This window comes from Pseudochaenichthys georgianus, chromosome 12 (assembly GCF_902827115.2).
Source record: "Pseudochaenichthys georgianus chromosome 12, fPseGeo1.2, whole genome shotgun sequence".
NCBI classification, from domain to species: Eukaryota; Metazoa; Chordata; class Actinopteri; order Perciformes; family Channichthyidae; genus Pseudochaenichthys; species Pseudochaenichthys georgianus.
Window position 1 is genome coordinate 27,794,299 of NC_047514.1, and position 22,029 is coordinate 27,816,327.

Consider the following 22,029-nt stretch of genomic DNA (forward strand, 5'->3'; position numbering starts at 1 on the left):
GGAAATACTATCTAAACTTCCTACAAACTTCCAACAGTTCAAATGCAATAAGCTTCAAAGGGTCCCTCTTGCGCTTTTTAGGGGGGTTCACGTTCCTGTAGTGTGTTCTATAGGTTTCTGGGGGGTTCACTTTCCTGTAGTGTGTTCTATAGGTTTCTGGGGGGTTCACTTTCCTGTAGTGTGTTCTCTAGGTTTCTGGGGGGTTCACTTTCCTGTAGTTTGTTCTATAGGTTTCTGGGGGGTTCACTTTCCTGTAGTGTGTTCTCTAGGTTTCTGGGGGGTTCACTTTCCTGTAGTGTGTTCTATAGGTTTCTGGGGGTTCACTTTCCTGTAGTGTGTTCTATAGGTTTCTGGGGGGTTCACTTTCCTGTAGTGTGTTCTATAGGTTTCTGGGGGGTTCACTTTCCTGTAGTGTGTTCTCTAGGTTTCTGGGGGTTCACTTTCCTGTAGTGTGTTCTATAGGTTTCTGGGGGGTTCACTTTCCTGTAGTGTGTTCTATAGGTTTCTGGGGGGTTCACTTTCCTGTAGTGTGTTCTATAGGTTTCTGGGGGGTTCACTTTCCTGTAGTGTGTTCTCTAAGTTTCTGGGGGGTTCACTTTCCTGTAGTGTGTTCTATAGGTTTCTGGGGGGTTCACTTTCCTGTAGTGTGTTCTATAGGTTTCTGGGGGGTTCACTTTCCTGTAGTGTGTTCTATAGGTTTCTGGGGGTTCACTTTCCTGTAGTGTGTTCTATAGGTTTCTGGGGGGTTCACTTTCCTGTAGTGTGTTCTATAGGTTTCTGGGGGGTTCACTTTCCTGTAGTGTGTTCTCTAGGTTTCTGGGGGGTTCACTTTCCTGTAGTGTGTTCTATAGGTTTCTGAGGGTTCACTTTCCTGTAGTGTGTTCTATAGGTTTCTGGGGGGTTCACTTTCCTGTAGTGTGTTCTATAGGTTTCTGGGGGGTTCACTTTCCTGTAGTGTGTTCTATAGGTTTCTGGGGGGTTCACTTTCCTGTAGTGTGTTCTCTAGGTTTCTGGGAGGTTCACTTTCCTGTAGTGTGTTCTATAGGTTTCTGGGGGGTTCACTTTCCTGTAGTGTGTTCTCTAGGTTTCTGGGGGGTTCACTTTCCTGTAGTGTGTTCTCTAGGTTTCTGGGGGGTTCACTTTCCTGTAGTGTGTTCTATAGGTTTCTGGGGGGTTCACTTTCCTGTAGTGTGTTCTCTAGGTTTCTGGGGGGTTCACTTTCCTGTAGTGTGTTCTATAGGTTTCTGGGGGGTTCACTTTCCTGTAGTGTGTTCTATAGGTTTCTGGGGGGTTCACTTTCCTGTAGTGTGTTCTATAGGTTTCTGGGGGGTTCACTTTCCTGTAGTGTGTTCTATAGGTCTCTGGGGGGTTCACTTTCCTGTAGTGTGTTCTATAGGTCTCTGGGGGGTTCACTTTCCTGTAGTGTGTTCTATAGGTTTCTGTGCATGTAAATGGTCTGCAAAGGCTAAAACCCATGTGTTCCCTGCAGAGGGAGTTTCTCTCCTACACTCCCCCTATACACTCCAACATCTAACTTATTTCTGTTGTTACCTGCTGGAAAACACACGTATTTCACACAGGGAAGGATTCACACAGAAATACCTATACGTTACTACGTTATAATATAGAAGCAATAGCAGTTCGAAAGGCTTACTTGCAACATATTTTTTCATTGGTGGTCAAATAATTTAACTAATAAAATAAAAAGTATTCCATAGGAAAAATAACAGCTACACTTCAAACATATTTTTCTTGTATGTATTTGTTACATTTGGAGCAGAAATGCTGCTATGATTGATGACTATGTTTTTATGTTTGTTTTTTAAACTGTGAATAGATTTTACTTCTTTTTTTAAATCCTGGAAAAGCAGCTCTATATGTTCAAGTGTACAGAGTAAGATTTTCTTTCCATAAAACAACAACTAGAGAACACACAGTGTACATTTTCCAACTCCCCTATAATCTTTTTTTGCCATAATTCTAAAGAAAACTTCTGTTTTGGCGCAGTGGGTTAGAGCGTTGATCATCAGATCAAGGGGCGTTGGTGAACTCCAGTTCGAAACCCGCCTCGGCCGCCTCTGCGTCAGGCTGTTGTGTCCTTGGGCAAGACACTCTACTGCAAATGTAATCCATTATTATTATTATTATTAGTATTACAAGATCTTATTGTGGCAACATACCCAGGCAGTCTGAGGCTACACTTGAACTGAACACAGAAGCTTGGTATTTGAATCAAATGTAAACTCACTTCTAGTGCAGCTTCAATTCAAAATGTAATCGGATTCAAATCCCATCCCTCACTTTTAGCAATAACGAAACGAGTTCAGGACACAGTGAGGAGCTGAAGCTGCTTCAGATGTGGAAATGTTCCAAATCTGAGTCTAAAATAATGTTTCTCCTGGCACAAAATGTGCACGCTGGAAACAAGAGACCAAAGTCTTTCAGAAGTAGGCTCTTAATGCTTTAGGCAGCAAGAATGATGAGGGATAAAGCTATTGGCTGAAACCCAATGAACCAAAGCTTTCGCTGACTTTCATATTTGTGGAAATGTGTGTGTATGGATGAGAGTGAGTGTGTGTGTGATAAGGATTGAGAGGCAGAGTTCTCACATGGCATGTGTGTTTATGAAATTCAAACTATGTTGAAAAGGAAGCATGACTGAGTTCATCGGGGGTCTCCAGGGGCACACTATTGCAACACACACACATGCTTACAAATGCACACACACTTTGACAGGAAGCACCTGTTTAATCCCTGATATCAGAATGTGTATGTGTATGTGTATTGTAATCATATGTATTCTCATCATAAATCCATATGTGAGCCTGTCAAATGGCAGCATTTAAATCAGAGCCCAGACGTAAAGCCTAGAACATTTATACATATTCTACAGCACATGCTACGTTTAGGCACAGTGTTGTGTTTTCAGATTGGTTTAATTTACAATACCATTTAGGTGTAAAATTACAACGTTTTTTGGCCAAGGGCCTAGGATCAAATGTAGGGGTGGGTCTGTTGTCCCTGCCCCTACACATTCGAGCCTCAAACACTTGATTTCCTGCATTATGGTGACTGTTTATGAATATGGTCTTTTGTTAAGCAAAGGAAAACACTCAATTCAAGAGGCATCCAACAATGTAATAATGTATTAGAATACAGTGAAGTAAGGCTCTAAGGCATCTCGTTTTGCTTTCAAATATGTATTCTCCTGTAGATCATCTCGTACAGCATGAGAAACCTTTTGTTTCAGGAATAAGCTCTTTGAATGGGCATGTGGAACCTATTCTCAATGAAACATACATTTCTATACTGCCCTGGATTTTATTCACAGATATGAGTTTCTGCAAAATGTCTGCTATTTTCCATATTAAGAGTATAAAGTCATCATTTTATGTGAATAAAACAAGTTATGTTAAGTGTTTACCAAATACATTGACTAGACATTGAAGGACAACATTGGTATATTTAGATTTCTTTGAGGGAGATTTTGACTAGGGAAATTCAGTATCTTCTGAACATCCCAACCAACTCGAAGCCCTTGGTGTCAGACAGTCCTACAGTAAATGACCTTCTAACGTCCCGACATAATCATCCGTCTACAATCTCTTCTCTGTGTGAGAGTACAGCACCTCATATTGAGATTACAGGTAGTGCTTTCTAGATGGCAGTAATTTAGTTCAATGTAATGACAGTCAAGTTTGGCGTGCACATAAACACAGAGGTAAATTAGCCAACCCTTAACACACCGCCCTCTACAGCGGCAAATTACAGACTACTACGATAAGCAAAGAAAACACGTATCAAACACACAGGCGCTGCTCACACCTCACACTGAAATGACTCAATCACCAGCGTTAAATGCAACACACCCTGAGGTGACACTGGGGGGGGGGGGGGGTAGTCAGGCCTCATGCAGACAGGAAGAGTTCTGCAGACAATGTGTAAAGCTTAAACAAGTTAAAAATCACAAACACAGTGGATTTGTCAATGGCAAACATCTTGAGCTTCATATCTGCCAGCAGGATCTCAACAAAGTCCTTTATTCCTCTATTTGGCCAACACATGTGAGTGTGTGTGTGTGTGCCTTTGCTCTCTTAAGAACTTCAGTCAATATGCAATTGGATGCTAGGTGTGAAAATGGAAAGGGTGAAAATAGACCTGCCTCAGTTTTTCCCGCTCACACTCATTTACTATGAGCCTGGTCTACTTTTGCATTGGGAAGCTGAATGAATGATGGTGTTTACCGACTGCCTTGACCCTTGACCTGGCTTTGAAAGAGGGCCATGAGACCTCCACCAGCCCTCTAAACTAGAGGAATCTGGTGCAGAGACGGCAAGGCGTCAGAGCTGACACGTCACACCCGGCCTGGAGGCTTCTGAGCACAGAGGAAGAGGAGGGAAGGGAAAAGTAGGTTTTCTAACCTGTGTGGGAAAAAAGATAGTGCCACATTAACCTACATATCTCTGTGGTCTCCTATTTCTAGCAACAGACCACGAGAATTAAACGTGCTCTTTCACTGGCGACAAAGAGCCGCACAGACTGGGAAGTCACTAATGGAGCATATTTGACTCACTTTAGCTTCAAACCATTGAACTGAACCGCTGACACGCATAAACAGCCAAGATACGTTTCCTTATCCTGATTTTGCAGAACTGTTAGTGCAACAGGCAGGGTAATAAACAGAGCCAAGAAAGGATACTATACTCAGGGGCGGTGGGTAATTAAGGCTACATTATTGGTCCCTTTACCATTGTGCAGTACATATAAAGAATACAATTTGCTGATGTTCCCCAAAAGCCAAATTGGAAGACTACTGCTACGATTAATTATGTCCAGCAACTCCAAATTCCAGCCTGTAGTATAAGGCTACGGTTTCATAGTCAACAAATAAATGTACTAACCAGACAACTCATAAGAACGTAGTACTATCAGAGCGCTGTCAGAAAGAGAGACTCATAGAAACATCTGTAGAAGCATCTTTTTTGGTTTAAAACCAGTATAATAGTTGGTAAAATAGTAGCCTTCCCGATCCTGAGCCTCATCTGCCGCCTATACTATATTGCATCACTCTAGTTAGCTTCAGAAACAATTTATTCTATTTCTATTCTATTTATTCTCTTTTTAGTTGCAAGACTTCTGTTTACCATCAGGCACATTAGGCTACATCTTTAAAGCATGTACTGTTAGTTAGATCCAAACAAACAGGAACTCAAGCCATGTATGCTCTGTTGTAAATTCACTTCATTCTGGTGGCACACACATACAAAGGCTAAGAGGTGCTTACCGGCGGGCCTGCGTCTCCTTTCTCTCCCATAAGTCCCTCCAGCATGGAGAACAGAGTAGGGGGCACCTCCCAGCTCAGGAAGTCGTCGGTAGCAGGGGGTGTCACTGGGTTGTCCGATGGTCTGGTTGGTCGCACAATGACTGTAGCCTTGGTGGTTTTGGATTGTTTCGTTGGTTTGATGACCTGTTTGGTGACTGGCTTGGAGGTCTTAGCAGTTGTAGTTTTGGAGACTGTTGGCTTTGAGGGGTTGACTTTAGGTTTCGTTGGTTTAGAAGGGACAACTTTGACAGGATTAGTTTTGGGTTTCAACGGAGTGGCTTTGGATGGAGTAACTTTAGGCTTGGGGGGTGTTTTCTTGGCCGTGGTTGGTTGGGGTTTCTTTAGGACTGTACCTTGGTATGATAGGGTAGAATCAGGTTTTATCTTGGAGGGTTTGGTGCTGGTAGTGGCTGGAATAGTAGGTTTCTTATTGTCTGTTCCTGCAATCATCTTTTTGGAGGGCTTTGGGGGAGTTGGTTTGGTGGGTTTGTGAGTTAAGACTTTAGAGGTGGTAGGTCTTGGGTTTGGCGCTTTTGTTGGGATTGCTTTTGTCCTAAGTGGTGCTGTGACAGTTTCGGTCCTGCCCTTGGGAGGTGGGAAGGCCAAACCAAGCTGGACTGTAACTGGCATCACTGTCCCCAGAAAGGGTGTAGGAATGGTCCCAGTGCTGGGCTTTATTGTTTGGGTGGGGGCCACATATCTTACAGCCGATGCAGCAGCAGCGACAGTCCTGGCCAGGCTGATCCCGGTGGTCTTCTTGGGCGTTTCCGGGCCACCACGTTTAGGGGTAGCAGCGGTAGCGGTGACGTTTCTAGCTTGTGGAAGGATAGGTAACAAGGGAGGAAGGTTAGGCCTGTGTGTGTCTGCTTCCCTGCACTGTTTCTTAATGTACCTGCAGTAGTTGTGAGCTGCCTCTGCAGAAGGGACCAGGTCAAACTGGCAGATGGCTCCTTCAAAGTGAGCCGAGGCTTGCTGCTGGCTGGTCCGCCCCAGCAGGAAGGAGCCCTGGAGCTCCGGAGCCAAACCCTCCTCACTGTCCCACCCAAAGTCTGCATGGACGGTCTGCTCTCCGCAGGAGGCATAAAGAGTCACTCTCTGTCCATTAATTCCCACCGCCAGCTGGTGCCACTGGCCATCGTGGGGCTCGTAGGGCAGTGACACCGAGGTGTTCGGCCCTGTGTGGAGGACCAGGTTGATCGGTGTGAGCTGCAGACCCAGAAGGAGCTTCTTGCGGCCTGAGAGCAGGGTGAAGAGGAAGGCACTGTTGAGGCGGTGCGAGCGCACACTCAGCACCAGGGCCAGGCTGGGCCAGACGGCCGCTGGGAAGACTGAGCGCAGGGGGGATTCAATGTGCGCCCGCTGGTTGAGGATGATCCCCGATCGGAACGGAATGACCCCTGCTGGCACAGAGCGCGACGGTTTCTCTCCCTTGAGCCCCAACTTTTGGAGGATGTCCACATCTGGATAAAGAAGAGAGGGATGTTAGAGGTGCAAATAACCATAACATGCATGTTTATGAAGGTTACACATCATTGCAATTTGAAAAAACTGAATATGCAGTGATTTTAAGTTTTAAGATATAATCCTTCAGTTCAGTTCACATCCGTTTTGTTTATCTTTAATATTTTTTTCTTTTTTAATGTATTTTTATTTTCTCACTGTACAGAGGTGAAAATAATTCCTGCCTTGATCAAAAACCTAGAAATACACTATTAGGAAATACGTAAACTCTGTACTTCATTAGACATTTGAGCAACAATTTCACAAAATAAATAATGTTGAGCAAATATAATTGAGACCAATCATGTCAAAGGAACATTTTAGACATCTTAACATTATTAACAGGACATTCTGGACTCATTGTGAGACTAAGCTCTTACTGTAACACGTGGGACGTTGACTACTCTTCTTTGACAACACTGGTTTATAAGCCAATTTCAAGTATATTACACCAATGTATTTCTTCTATCACAACGGACAGGCGTGGCAGTATCACAGCCATACATCAGGTCTGACTGGGTTTTAGCCAATGCAAACAGCAGTAAGTAATGGAGCTTAAACACAGCAGGGTGAACAGATGGGGGGGGGGAAGGATGGCTGCAGCAAAAAAAAGGAATAGAAAGAATAATAAACTCAGTGGGTATGAGGCTACCAAACTGCTTCTGTATGCTGTCTCGTGCAATTTTAGGGAAATACATAAGATTATGAATAAGTCTATACAGACATAAAACTGTGCTGATGATAGGGGGGTAAGGAGTGACCTTGGATGGGCAGAGGTGCTGTGGTGGCCTTTGATTACAATGTCAGCGGTTTGCTGCCTGATGCTTTTCTCCAGCACGGCACGTTGACCATGTGACTCTCGTGAAGCATAACACAGCCTTCCTAAAACAGATGTCCTCAGAATAGAACATGTTTATTGCTGTACATTCTTTTTTTAAAGCTGCTCAGCCGCAAAATCCAATTCAAATACAGCCATATTTGAACAGCTCCAACGGTATATAAATGCATTTGAAGTTGCAAAGCCAAGCCAAACAAAAGAGCTATGGTTCCAAACGTATGATCTTTAATGATTTTGCCTTCCTGTCTTTGGTTGTTGTATTGGTTTTGATGTAAGATTAAGTTACTTAAGAGGGCTAAATTCATGATCTATAAACTTTAAATATATTGTTGTTTTTTGCATGCAGCAGAAAATAAATGAAACATGAACACGAAAACTTTGACGTCCAATTGAAACAATGCAAAGTGAGGTAACAGCTATTCACTACTCGCTACTGATAATCAAGTATCCCCATCATGTAAACCACGATGCAAGACAAGATGTCTTAAGGTTAAAGCAGACAGAACCACGAAGGCTAAAATCTTGCTAGAGGACGTCCTCCTCTCTAAGTACCCATCTGGACAACTCAAAGGGGAAAGAGAAATGGTTGGATACTAAATAAAGCTCACAATATGCCTTTGTGAATTGTTAGGCACAAAGCTTAGCTTCTAAATTCCAAATGATAAAACGTCCAGATTATTAGAACATCAGATTGCTGCACTGTATATTTAAAGGAGCCCTGTTATTCTCTTTGGGCTTCTCCCTTTCCTGTACTGTGTTTTATAGTGCATGTAAATGGTCTGCAAAGGCTAAAATCCTAAAGTTCAGGAACATAGTGACATAACTAACACTTGTGCTTCTTCTGGATATTTACTTGCGTTACTATGCGAAGACTTAACCTCCTCTAGGGGGGACCCGGGGGCATGCTCCCCCAGGAAGATTTTTTTTTAAATGTTGAAGTTAAAAGCATCAATCTGGTGCACTTTGAGAGCAACATCAGGAGATCTATGGATACATCTCTTAACACCCATATGAAGCAGAACTGTAAACAGATTTCTTATTCTTTCTGGATATTTTACAAATCACTCCCCTTTCAAAACTGTATTCTTGTTTATTAATATCAACTTTTTTTTACTGTCATATAGTATTTTATACCTGTTTACTTTATTCTCTTATTTTTGTATAACTATAATAATCATATAAAGATGTGCCTTTACCTCACTGGTTGTAGAAAAAGCTTTTTATATTCGTTAGCATAGCTAGCTAACCAGATGCTAATAACAACAAAGCTATTGACAGTATGATCAGTATGTCAGATGAACAGATCGCCACTGGGCTTTCAACTAAAGACACAGCCACGCAGAAACCGCGGCATGTGTACGGCTCCTTATGGGTACTGCAATTTGTGAAGTCCCGGCCCGGAGCGGCGTTCTGACTCTCCGGCAGAACTGCACCCCTGTCAGACGAGACATATATATCCATGCATATACCACGTGATGACACGTAGACTCGTGTTGTGTTCAAGGACCCTGACCTTGGCCAGGAAAAACAGGTACTCGCTTGTTTAATTCTTTTGTGGTCTAGATTTCTTAATTTGTTTTTATTTGTTGCGTGTGTTACCCATTATATATACAGTCTATGGTGTTACCTCAAGGGCCGTATCAAATTGTCTCGCGGGCCGTATACGGCCCGGGGGCCGGAGGTTCCCCACCCCTGGTTTAAAGGCCAACCTGATCTCACCAGAATGCGTGACTCCACCACGACTCCTTAACACCACAATGCGTGGTGGAGTCACGAACTTTGTTACATTTGCGTGTCGGCACCAGCAAACAACCCCAATGTAAAGTGAATGAGGCTCCTTTGTCGTGGTGCACACACGCATTTCTACAACGTGCATTGTGTGTAATGCAACTGTTAATTTTATTAAATTTGTTTGTTTTTAAGGAAGGCCAGAGCTTCAGCTGTGTCAAATAGATTGTTCCCTTTAGTTAACGTTATTTAAAAGATAATGATCATGTCTTGTATTACGAGCGTCCATTCCCATTGGATAACGGAGAATTTTACACCCGGAAGTAAGTAGCCTATTCTCCTTACTGTCGATTGATTTTACAGTGATATCTGCACTACTCATCGACTAAAAAACACCAAATTGTCCTTGTTAATTACACAACATTGATTGGTTTGAATTGTGTGCAATGCTTTTGTATTTTCCCCCTTCGATTCGGAGAAACAAGAGAGTTTTTGGACGGCAGAAGACACTACACTACCCAGAATCTACCCAGAATCCTCAGCTATCGTTTGGGACTACACCATGAACCCCGTGATCAGTCCTCAAGTTCTTTGATTGGTTGACCTCCAACTGCATTCCATATGAAAAAAAACGTTTCGTAAAAGAGAAAATCATACTTTATTCAGCAGTGCTTGCTTTACTCTTTGATAGTCATCACATGAATGCATTGTAATAAATGGTTTGGCTGCATTAATTATTACACATCTGTCTTAGTTCTTTATTTATCTACAGAGATCGGGCATCAGAATACACCGGAAACTATTCTTTTACCGTTCTGTTTTAATTTCACAATAAAGTTAGTAGTAATATTTTGTTTTGATATTATTGTTTTTTATTAACTACTAGACGACTGGGTCATGTTAAGACCATCTTTTTTTGGTTGCTATGGGTTTTTTCCATCGCTTTTGTGTTACAAATATCAAAACAATAACAAAATAATATTCGTCGTAAACTAAACCGGAAACAGCAGTATATTTTATTTTGTTAACACTGTAAACTGGACAGCCTTTTAACCTATGCTTTTAACCCAAACCACCTACTGGTTAAAGCACGTTATTACACGTTTAGAGTAATTGCAATGCAGGAAGATTGTGTTGCTTTTTAATGACTGTTTAAAATGCCTTTTTCTTAATGTCTTTCATTTTTGTAAAGCACTTTTGAATGTGTTATATTTTATGAAAACATTCAAATATTAAGAGTACATACAAAATAGTGGGAAAGTAGAAGGTCAATTATATAAATATAGAATAGAAAATATCAAGAAGATACTCAAATGATATCTAGAGTAAAACAGTTTAGTGCCTGATAGGAGGATGTGCTAACTAATAAGGCTTTAATTAAAGAAATGTGCAGAATACGACAGTGTAATGGTGGAAGTATACACACATTGATAGATGTCTTGTAATGCACTGTTGATGAACCTGTGACCCAAGTTGTTCATTCATTGCATAACTACACTGTTGTGTATATGATATGTCAATAAACCTTAGAAAATCTTGAAATCTTGAAAGGGATGTGCAAAATAGCAATTATATACAGTCTTTAATGAACTATTAGAGAATAACGAGTAATGAATATGCTTTAAACGGATCTGCAGATAAATATTTAGTCTTCTCAAGCACCAACTATCAAATATCTCTCCTGATTGTTGGCACTTGACAATCACCTTCACTGAATTTCATTCAGGTGTAACTAAAGTCTGATTTAAGGGTTGTTTATATTTCACATCATTAATCCAAATCTGTAAAGTAACTAAAATAAATGTAGTGGATTAAAAATACCAGGTTAATTTTAAAGAAAGCCCTCAGGATTATAAAAGACCACCATCACCGCAGCCACAAACGGTTCTGTCTGCTGCAGTCTGGCAGGCGGTACCACAGCATTCGGACTAAAACCACCAGACACAGAGACAGCTTCATCCCACAGGCCAGAAGACTATTAAACACCTGAACTTAGAAATAACATCCATCTGGCTGCTACTTAGAAATTATTTATCTAATATATCATATTCCAATCACTTGTATATAGACTCTTATTGCACTATTTCACTATTTTTTCTGTGCATCTGTTTTATTGCGTAGCACTGTTGGAGGAGCCTGTGACCTAAGGGGGGGAGGGGGGTAGGACACGTTCGATTCCTGTTTTGAATAGTGTGCCGTAGATGGGTTTCATTCCATTTCAAAGTCCTTTTGGACGCTCTGTGTAAACGTCACGCATCACGGGGTTTGTCAAGCTAAGCACATGGTGTAGTCCCAAACGATAGCTGAGGATTCTGGGTAGTGTAGTGTCTTCTGCCGTCCAAAAACTCCGAAAATATATTTGTTTCTCCGAATCGAAGGGGGAAAATACAAAAGCATTGTACACAATTCAAACCAATCAATGTTGTGTAATTAACAAGGACAATTTGGTGTTTTTTAGTCGATGAGTAGTGCAGATATCACTGTAAAATCAATCGACAGTAAAGGGAATAGGCTACTTACTTCCGGGTGTAAAATTCTCCGTTATCCAATGGGAATGGACGCTCGTAATACAATACAGGGGACATGATCATTATCTTTTAAATAACGTTAACTGAAGGGAACAATCTATTTGACACAGCTGAAGCTCTGGCCTTCTTTAAAAACAAACTAATTTAATAAAATTAACAGTTGCATTACACACAATGCACGTTGTAGAAATGCGTGTGTGCACCACGACAAAGGAGCCTCATTCACTTTACATTGGGGTTGTTTGCGTGGTGCCGACACGCAAATGTAACAAAGTTCGTGACTCCACCACGCATTGTGGTGTTAAGGAGTCGTGGTGGAGTCACGCATTCTGGTGAGATCAGGTTGTTAAAGGCTATAGGGGATTAATGAACCAAATAACAACTTTAGAGAACCTCCCCTCTCCCCTGCTCCTTTCTATCGTTCTGATCAATAGAGCCAGTTTGGAAGTCCTGAATGTGACCACAGGAACCAAAGTGAGCGCAGCATCTCGCTGCCTGGAGGCTGAGTACAGTTTTCAGCCTTTCAGCCAGCGTTGATTCTCTATTCAGCGTTTCAGTCTCGGGGGTCCTGGGAGCTCATTCTCTACGTGACCTCTGATCTCAGAACGAGGCCCCTCAACATCTTTATTCTCTCAGGGGGTCAGTCTGACCTGTGGTCACTGGGCCCTGTCTAATGGGGGCATGTGTATAGAAGTCCTGCTTGTGAAAAGATACACGTGGGCATGGGATGTTGATGAGATGACAGAAAGTGGGAAAGATGAGGGGACAGATGGATGGGAAGTCCTAACAGTTGCTGCATGGGGGAGCCATGGAGAGAAAGGACTTCAATGAGATGATTGTCTTTCTATAACACAAGGCTTACTTCATTAGAGCACTTTGGGAGGCTCAGACTTTGGACATTCATAATTGCATGGAAGAGCAGGAATTCGATCCCTGGAAGTGGTCAAGGAATTAGACCTAAGGGAAGAAGCGGTTCCCAGCTTGATGTTTTTGCAGAAAAACGAATCCGTCTAGTCTGGAATTACTGAGTGCATGATACCAGGGTTTAACACAGTTTGAATCTGATTTCCCAGAACATTGTACTCAATCACGACCTTTTTCTTTGCACATTGAAAAGTGAGCAAATGTTGAAACGCATCGCCAGGTCTCAACAGCTTTTCCGTGCTCTCTATAGGGCTGTAAGATTTTCCTTGCCTCAAAACATTAGTGCTTTAAAAAAAAAGGCAAAGGAAGCAAGACCTGCATGGAATATATATGGTCACTGTGAACTCTCCTCTCTGTGTGGTCTCCTCTGCAGGAAAAGGACAACAGGGCTTGGCAGTGAAGCAGGGGGGTGCATTACATGTATCTTTTCTCCTGTCTCCAAACTTCTTTAATTAAATACCACTTGTAGCATTACTGGGGCATGCATTAGCCATGTGGTTTTAGATATACAGCACACTGTATGGGAGTGAACACATACAGAGAGACAGACTTGTGTTGAACACATGTCTGCAGTTCTTAGCCTTGCTCTGTGCCAATGCACTCAAGTACAGAGAGAAGGTCCCAGGCTCAGTGTGTAACGGTATCCCTGGTAGAAGATCAGGTCACAGACTCATTCCAACACTTCGGTTGACCTACACTGGTCTACAGTGAGCTTTTTACCATCTCTCTGGGCGGAAAAACCATCCAGCAAAACAACGTAGGCCTATGATTTCCCACAATATCAGATTCAGAATCATGATTTATGATTACAATGAGGGACACAATATTGGTTATGTACATTTTTCTTCTTTTTTTTTAAACCTTTATTTGGTAGTGACAGAGATACATTACATGCAACAATGGTCCTCTGCAAGAAACGGGAATAAAAAATTGGTTCCGGTTGAGAACCATTTGCAAATTGGACGGTCAATCTGAATTGTATGCCTTTGAGGTTAATAATTCATTTATTTGACGCCAGCCTGTTTTGGGGAAATGTTCACGATGCAGAAACTGATGCAGCGTGACTTCAAACTCTGCGTCTACTCTGATACATTCTAAACTGTGTTTAGTCTCTGAGATAATAAAACAGCTGCATTGACGCTGAAAATTAGCTACTTTTTTTACTACTTTTTTTTAATCAAAAATCGGGAATCAACAATTAATCAGAGCAATAAGTAGACTCTATAATGGCATTGGTATCAGTAAAATCTCATCAATCTCTATTTTACCAGCTTCGATCAAATCCGGGAATTTTGTAGTATTATGATGTGTAACTTACCACTTGCATACGACATGCCCCATTAACATTGTAGTTTTCATTTTTGCCTGTATTTGACAGTTAACAAAGGAGATACGATATTTAGCAGAGCTCCACAGTTGGATTCATTGTTTGAATTCACTCTCAAACAATAACGTTGGTCATAGAGAGTGTTAAGAGATCTGACAAACTAATCAGGGCCTAAAATTGGCAAAATCTACCAAAAAAAGGAGCCAATTTTTCATTTCCATTAAGGTCTGTCTGACATAATTCTTTGTTCTTTAAAGTCTCCAACAACGAGCATGTGATATTTACTTAATAATCCCAAACAAAGCTTGTTGGAATTATGTATGAATCTACTCAAATCTACCATGTTTACTGCTATGAAATGTGAAATCCAACATGTATACTCGATTCCGCTATATCCGATATAAGAAGTCATCACTTAAAGCTTTTACACAGATTTAATCACAGAGGTATGACCTTGAATTAAAAATAAAAAATGTTTCAGCCTCGTTGTAATGAACCGAGATGACATTTTGTTTGTCGGTCATCAGTTCTCAGTGCCTGCGTGTCGGCCTATTGAATTCCCCGTCAGTCTCAATCATGATAATTGGAGGAGAGAAGGGGCTTGTTCACTGGACTGTATCTATGACTTCTCATCAGGGGAAACCGCCAAACGATACAAAAAATGTATACAAATAAACCCGACCAAAACTATTTTTAACTGCCATTCTTCATTCATTCATTCAAACATTCTTACTGTTGCAGAAGATACATAAATAATTAGGTTATAATATCCATCTCCATTTGTACTTATCCTGCCTTCCTAATTAAACTTAGAATAACAGTTTAGATATTAAACCATTGTTTAAGCTCCATGTTCTCCTCCAACTCCTATAAGGGATCTTTCTGGCTCCTCAGCTGCTAAATGCTCCAGTATGTTCATTGCTCACTGTTTCTGTCTGTTGTTGGTGCGGAGTACTTTTAGTACAGCAGCCGGACAGACAAACAATGTGCTTATACTCGCCCTAAGAGTAAAAGTATAGACTGTACGTGCAATACTACAATCGACTCCTTCCACTTCTTCATGGTAATATTACCTTATCATCTGATAAACTTTCATTATAACATAGGAAGTTGTTATTTGTGTGTCCTGAATAAATAACTTCACATCTACTAAATGCTGTTATTGAAAGACATCTAACAGTAGTGTTTTGAGACAAAAAAATGCTATAACTGTCATATTTGAATGATCTATGACAGAATAGCCTATGGGAGGCTGTGTACTTCGAATCAGGGGATAGCAAGTTCGAGTCCCACTGCAGTCAGCATGTCGTTGTGTCCCTGAGACACTTCACCCCAAATTGCTCCTATGGGGATTGTCCACAGTACTGAACGTATGTAAGTCGCTTTGGATAAAAGCATCTAAAAAATGACATGTAATGTAAATACCATAGGAAACAATACGATACAATGATACTTTTTGTCAGATCAAGTTTGACATTTTTCTTGCATCCCAGCAGCAAGTGATTATTAACGTATCACTTGTACCATGTAGTATTGCAATACTGTAGAACACTCTTGATTACATGTCTAAAAAAAGAAGAATTTGGTCTAATCTCCACCATAACAACTCAACATGCAATGGTTGGCCCAATTCTCATAGTGTTTGGGTGCTTTAGCCAAATAGGCAAAGAAGATACGAAAACCTCTCCAGTGTTAAAGTTGTTGTGAAGAAAGAAGAGGAGAGAAAGGGAAGTGAGGGACTGAATTGAGAGAAGAGTGGAGGTGACATGAAGTCACGTCTTACCTTCAGGGTGTACTTGTGTAAGTCCCAGGTAGCAAGTACAATATAATACGGTACAGAGCAATAGGGCTCTCCTGCAGGAAGAGAAGAGAGGATGTTAGCAGACAGTCACACATTACTGTAACAAACAAACTCTTCAAATAATTGTATGCAATTTCCTAATAAGGAACGCTATATAAACTTGTTTAGGAACTGTAGCGATTAGCTTTATCGCTCCATTTACATACAATCATTATTAATGCTTAGAAGCAGTTTATGGGAACAAATTGGAAACACATTTTTTGTTGCAAGGTTGTTAAAAGTCCTTCTGGCTGGTTATATTTGGTGACTATAGTAACTAAAGTTGGTTGTCCCGAATCCTGGGTTCCTCACTTTCTAACAACACGTAAATATTGTAGAAAAACCAGAAATGTTCATGCGAAAATGCTAGAAAATGTCTCTCAAATACAGAGATCTCTGGCTTTTTCTCTGTTTTTTATTATAATAAAAAAGTGAATATATTTGGGTTTGGACTAACAAAGCAACATTTCATGTTGGACTTTGAGAAGTCCAAATCGATTAATATAGTAAATGATTGTCAGATTGTTTAGTTATGAAAATAATTGTTAGTTGCAGCCCTTCTGGCATTTAGACATGAAAAGAGTATCTTACAGAATGCTTAAATACAGAAACTGCTGTCATGAGAAATATATGAAAATAATCAATAAACTAAATTATGACTTAAAGTAAGATTACAAAACGTAAGTATTTTTGAAAGTATTGCATAAGAACATGTACTCTGTAAGCTTTACAATTGAGCTATTGATACCATGTCAACAAAAATGTCTGCAGAAGCACTTTTTTTCAAAACACACAAAAACAGCTTCAAGTTGTGGTTTGTAAGACAGATATAATGTAGTAGACTTATCCTTAAACTCTCAGAAACCAACATGTGTATGTCCCTGACATCACTCTCACCGCATGCAGTGCAGCAGAGCTGAGAGGCTGATTGGAAAGTGGACTGAAAGCTCGGGGGGGGGGGGGGAGATCTGGTGACAGGCAGGGGAGCCACTGTTTACCACTGGAGGTCATCCAGACACACATGGTCATTGGTCACACATGGTCACACACACACACACACACACACACACACACACACACACACACACACACACACACACACACACACACACACACACACACACACACACACACACACACACACACACACACACACACACACACACACACACACACACACACACACACACACACACACACACACACACACACACACACACACACACACACACACACACACACACACACACACACACACACACACACACACAGCGGAGGAGGACATGTGTATAACAGCTGTGTGGCTGGAGGGAGAAGGCATTGGGGGGCGTGGGCCAACAGCTCCAAATACAGAAAATGTGGGAAACTGTTGCGGAAATAAATCTACATGCACTAAACCAGGCAAGGATGTTGTAGACACGTGAACATCCTCCACACTGCTTCCCCACACTAGCTTGGATGATTATAATCAAGGTGTGTGTACATGTCTATGTGTGTGCTTGTGTGGTGTCTATGTCTGCTTCGTTCCCAGTTTTTTGTTGCTAATAAAGCTTCATCGCAATCAGCCCCTCTAACAGCTGGCTGTGGTTACTCAGTGTGTGTGTGTGTGTGTGTGTGTGTGTGTGTGTGTGTGTGTGTGTGTGTGTGTGTGTGTGTGTGTGTGTGTGTGTGTGTGTGTGTGTGTGTGTGTGTGTGTGTCAGACTGCCAGCTGTTTACAGTCTCATTCAGTGTCTTATCAGCTGAGGAGAGATCCACTTTCTGAAAATGAGTCATCATGAATGCTGAGATTTTTTACTCAAGCAAAATCGACTCTCATTCTGTCCCACAGGCTGCTTACATCTGTGCACAGTGGGCCAAGTTTCCTGAGAAACTGTGCTGTTTTCTTTGGCTTTTCATGTTAAAAGTTCCCGGTAGCTTGTTTAGATTTTCATTGGGTTGCTTTTTAAAGTGCACATGACAGGTAGGGATATTTATTTTGCGGCTGCACTGAGGTGGGTTTATGCACAGCGGACATTTAAATCATCCATCTGACATCTGTACACTGACCCTGTCTCCTGTGTCTTTCAAACTGCAACAGTGAGCGATGACACGACTCCCTGAGGGAGTTCCCGTCCAAGCTGATTGGCAAAATACAGACCAGACGAACAATACCTGTGCATAAGTCATCCATAAGCAGACAGTGTAAGCTACATATTGAGCTGTGAGCCACTGAGTCATAGGCAGAAGCTGCTCTGTACGGCTGATAACATATTTACTCTGCTCACTGAGCTTCTTAATTTAACTGCTCACACATTTCCCCAGTGATTAAATGGAAAAATAAGTTGTGGATAGTTTAGTCAACAATTGCGCAATCTGCAGAATCAGATGATTCAATATTTCCTCAAAGCTCAAAGTCTCTTTTCTTTACTAAACATGCATGTCTTAACTCTGATTCTAACCTCCCGACCCTGCACTCCACACACACACACACACACACACACACACACACACACACACACACACACACACACACACACACACACACACACACACACACACACACACACACACACACACACACACACACACACACACACACACACACACACACACACACACACACACACACACACACACACACACACACACACACACACACACACACACACACACACACACACACACACACACACACACACACACACACACACACACACACACACACTCTCTGTAGGCCAGAGACCAGTGAAAGGTTGAGGAAAAAAAACCTCACTGAGTAGCCACTATAGTTTCCGTTTATTTTTGTACAACTTTGGACTACTCGTTGATTCCCTGAAAGGAGTTCCCACAGGAGTTCCTGCCCCGTGAGCACCAGCGTTGTGCTAGTTACTGAAAACCATTACTAGTTACTTCATTTCAAAAGTAACTCAGTTACTTTACTGATTACTTACACCAAAAAGTACGCACCTGCATATAAGCCGCAGCAGCTAAATTGTCCATCTGTCTCGCTCTCGTTCTGTCTCTCGGTTCCACTTTTACTTTGGCGCGCTACCTGTCTCACTCTTTTCCGGCCTCCAGCTTTCCCTGCTGGAGCCCGCCGCTTAAAGGTGGCGGGCGCGGACCGGTCATAGAGCCCATAGGGTTAAAGGTGGTTAATGTTACCTGTAAAATCCATAGATTTAGGAGGTTCCCTAGTGGCCGTTAGCTGTACAAAAAAAATTCTCCATTTCTGACCATAAAGCTGTAATTTTTGATATCCATGCCCCCCTTTACAAAGCCAAAGAACAATGGTCCATCACCTTCAGAACCATTAAACACATTAACCCCACAGATCTCACCACTCTGATTAATTCCTACCCCAATCCTCCAACATCCACCCACCCTGCTGACCTGGTGAATCACTAAAATAACTGTCTCCCCTCTTCCCTCACTGCCCTGGCTCCCCTGAAAACTCACAAAGTTTCATTCACCCACTCCGCCCTCTGGTTCACCTCTGAGCTACGTCAGCTCAAAACAACTGGCCGCCGACTGGAGCGGCTGTGCAAAAACACCGGACTCTCAGTTCACACGCAAATGTACTCGGATCACCTTCACCTCTACAAGAACGCGCTTTCCAATGCCAAATCCTCTTATTAGTCCAACCTCATCAGCACTGGTAACAACAGGGTTCTTTTCTCCACAGTCAGTCACCTACTTCAGCCTCCTCAAACCCTCCTTCCCGATATCTCCATTGACCAATGCACTGACTTTCTGAAATTTTTTCACTCCCAAATTAACACCATTCACATAGAGCTGGCCTCAGCATGCACCTCCTCAAGTGATCCACCCTGGATGGTTTCCACTGGTCCACCTCTCATCAGCTCCCTCTCCATCTTCACCCCAGCATCGGAATACACCATCTCAGAGCTCATCCGTAAAGCCAAAACCACCACCTGTCAGCTTGATCCTCTTCCCACCACCCTGGTCAAGGCTTGCCTACCAGCCATATCACCCATGATCACTGACATAATTAACTCCTCCCTCACCTGGAATTGTACCTCCCACCCTCAAACTGGCTGCAATCACTCCCATCCTCAAAAAACCCGGTACTGACCCAGCCGATCTAAACCACTACAGGCCCATCTCCAACCTACCCTTAATTTCCAAGACCCTTGAGAGGGTGGTTGCCGCACAGCTTCAGTCCCATCTTGACATAAACAACCTCCATGAACCCTTTCAATCTGGTTTCCGCCAAAAACACAGTACTGAAACAGCCCTTGTTAAAATCACCAACGACCTCCTCCGTGTAGCTGACTCCGGACTTCTCACCATCCTCATCCTCCTTGACCTCAGCGCTGCATTCGATACCATTTCTCACCCACTACTCCTGGACCGCCTGGCTGGCATTGGGATCACTGGTGTTGCACTCTCCTGGTTCTCATCATACCTCACTGACAGACAACAGTTTGTACAACTCGGTAATCACAAGTCAGGGTGTGCTGACATTTCACTGGGTGTCCCCCAGGGGTCAGTACTGGGTCCACTCCTATTCATCATATATATCCTCCCCCTGGGCACAATCCTCCGTCACCATGAGGTTATTTTTCACTGCTACGCCGACGACACACAGGTCTACATTTCTTCCAAACCCACCACTGCCCTGCCCCCCACCTCCCTCACCACCTGCCTTGAGGACATCAGGAGCTGGATGAGCAGGAATTTCCTGAAGCTTAATAGTAGCAAAACTGAGGCCCTGCTCATCGGCTCCAAATCCACCCTCACCAAGTCACAAAACACCCCAGCACCAAACATCATCATTGACGGCTTCCCCATACCATTCGCTGCCCAAGTGAAAAGCCTCAGTGTCATTCTGGACGGCTCCCTCTCATTCGCACCACACATTAAAAACATCACCAGCCTTCTTCCATCTTCGGAACATCTCCAGACTCCGCTCATCTCTGTCCCAACCCAGCACTGAAATCCTGGTCAACTCATTTGTCACATCCCGGATTGATTACTGCAATGCACTTCTGACTGGCCTTCCCATCAAACTCATTAATAGACTGTAAATAATCCAGAACTCTGCTGCCCGGATCATCACCCGCACCAACTCATCCGACCACATCACCCCCATTCTCACTCAACTACACTGGCTTCCTGTATGCTACCGTATTGAATACAAAAATCTTCTACTTACATATAAAGCTCTCCACAACCTTGCCCCCATCTACATCACCAACCTCCTTCAGCAGTACACCCCCTCCCGCACCCTCCGCTCTTCCTCCGTAGGACTTCTCACCATCCCAAACTCTCGCCTCAAAACCATGGGTGCTCGAGCTTTCAGCTGCTCGGCTCCCAGACTCTGGAACTCCCTGCCACGACATATCCGACAGTCCGACACCATTCAAAACCCAACTCAAAACCCACCTGTTCAAACTGGCATTCTCATTATAAATTGTACCCTGTGTCCTTTTGTGTCCTTTTGTGTCCTTTTGTGTCCTTTTGTAGTCCATTTCCTGTTGTTTGTCTTGTCTTACCCCGGCTGATACTTCATTAAATCCACCGTTTTAATTTTCTCTATATTACCCTATGCCCTGTAAGGTGTCCTTGGGTGCTATGAAAACCGCCCCCCAAATAAAATGTATTATATATATAATATCGTTCTTATTATACATCCATCCATGGGTAATATGAGCGTTGTGGTTCAACCGATCTAAAGCACTTTCTGAAGCAGTCACGTGGTATTGAGGGGCAGCGAGGCTTCGTTTGTCATCGGTGACGTCACTGGCCCAAAACGATACAAGCCTTGATACAAGCTTCACAAAAAACTTGCGGGATTACTCGACACACGCTCCGAAGCCTCGGCGCAATACGTAACATCACTAATGTGAAGAGCTTTTAAAGTTGTATTTGTTTAACATTAATAACAATTCTGGTGTCTTGAAATTAAGTGTGATTAGCTAACATTAACTATGATAGTCTTAAGGCCATACAAACAATCACCTGTTAGCTTATGATAGCTTCTAACCGTACTAAAGGCACTAAAAACAATTATTCGTTAG

General features: G+C 42.4%; 1 protein-coding gene across 1 annotated transcript in view; it reads right to left on the reverse strand.

Moving 5' to 3' along the window:
* Positions 1-22,029, reverse strand: part of col27a1a (collagen, type XXVII, alpha 1a) — a 112,627-nt gene that overhangs the window by 85,019 nt on the left and 5,579 nt on the right. The window contains 2 exon segments of the mRNA XM_034096625.1: positions 5,285-6,783; positions 15,952-16,022. Of these exon segments, the coding sequence (XP_033952516.1) occupies positions 5,285-6,783; positions 15,952-16,022 (1,570 nt within the window).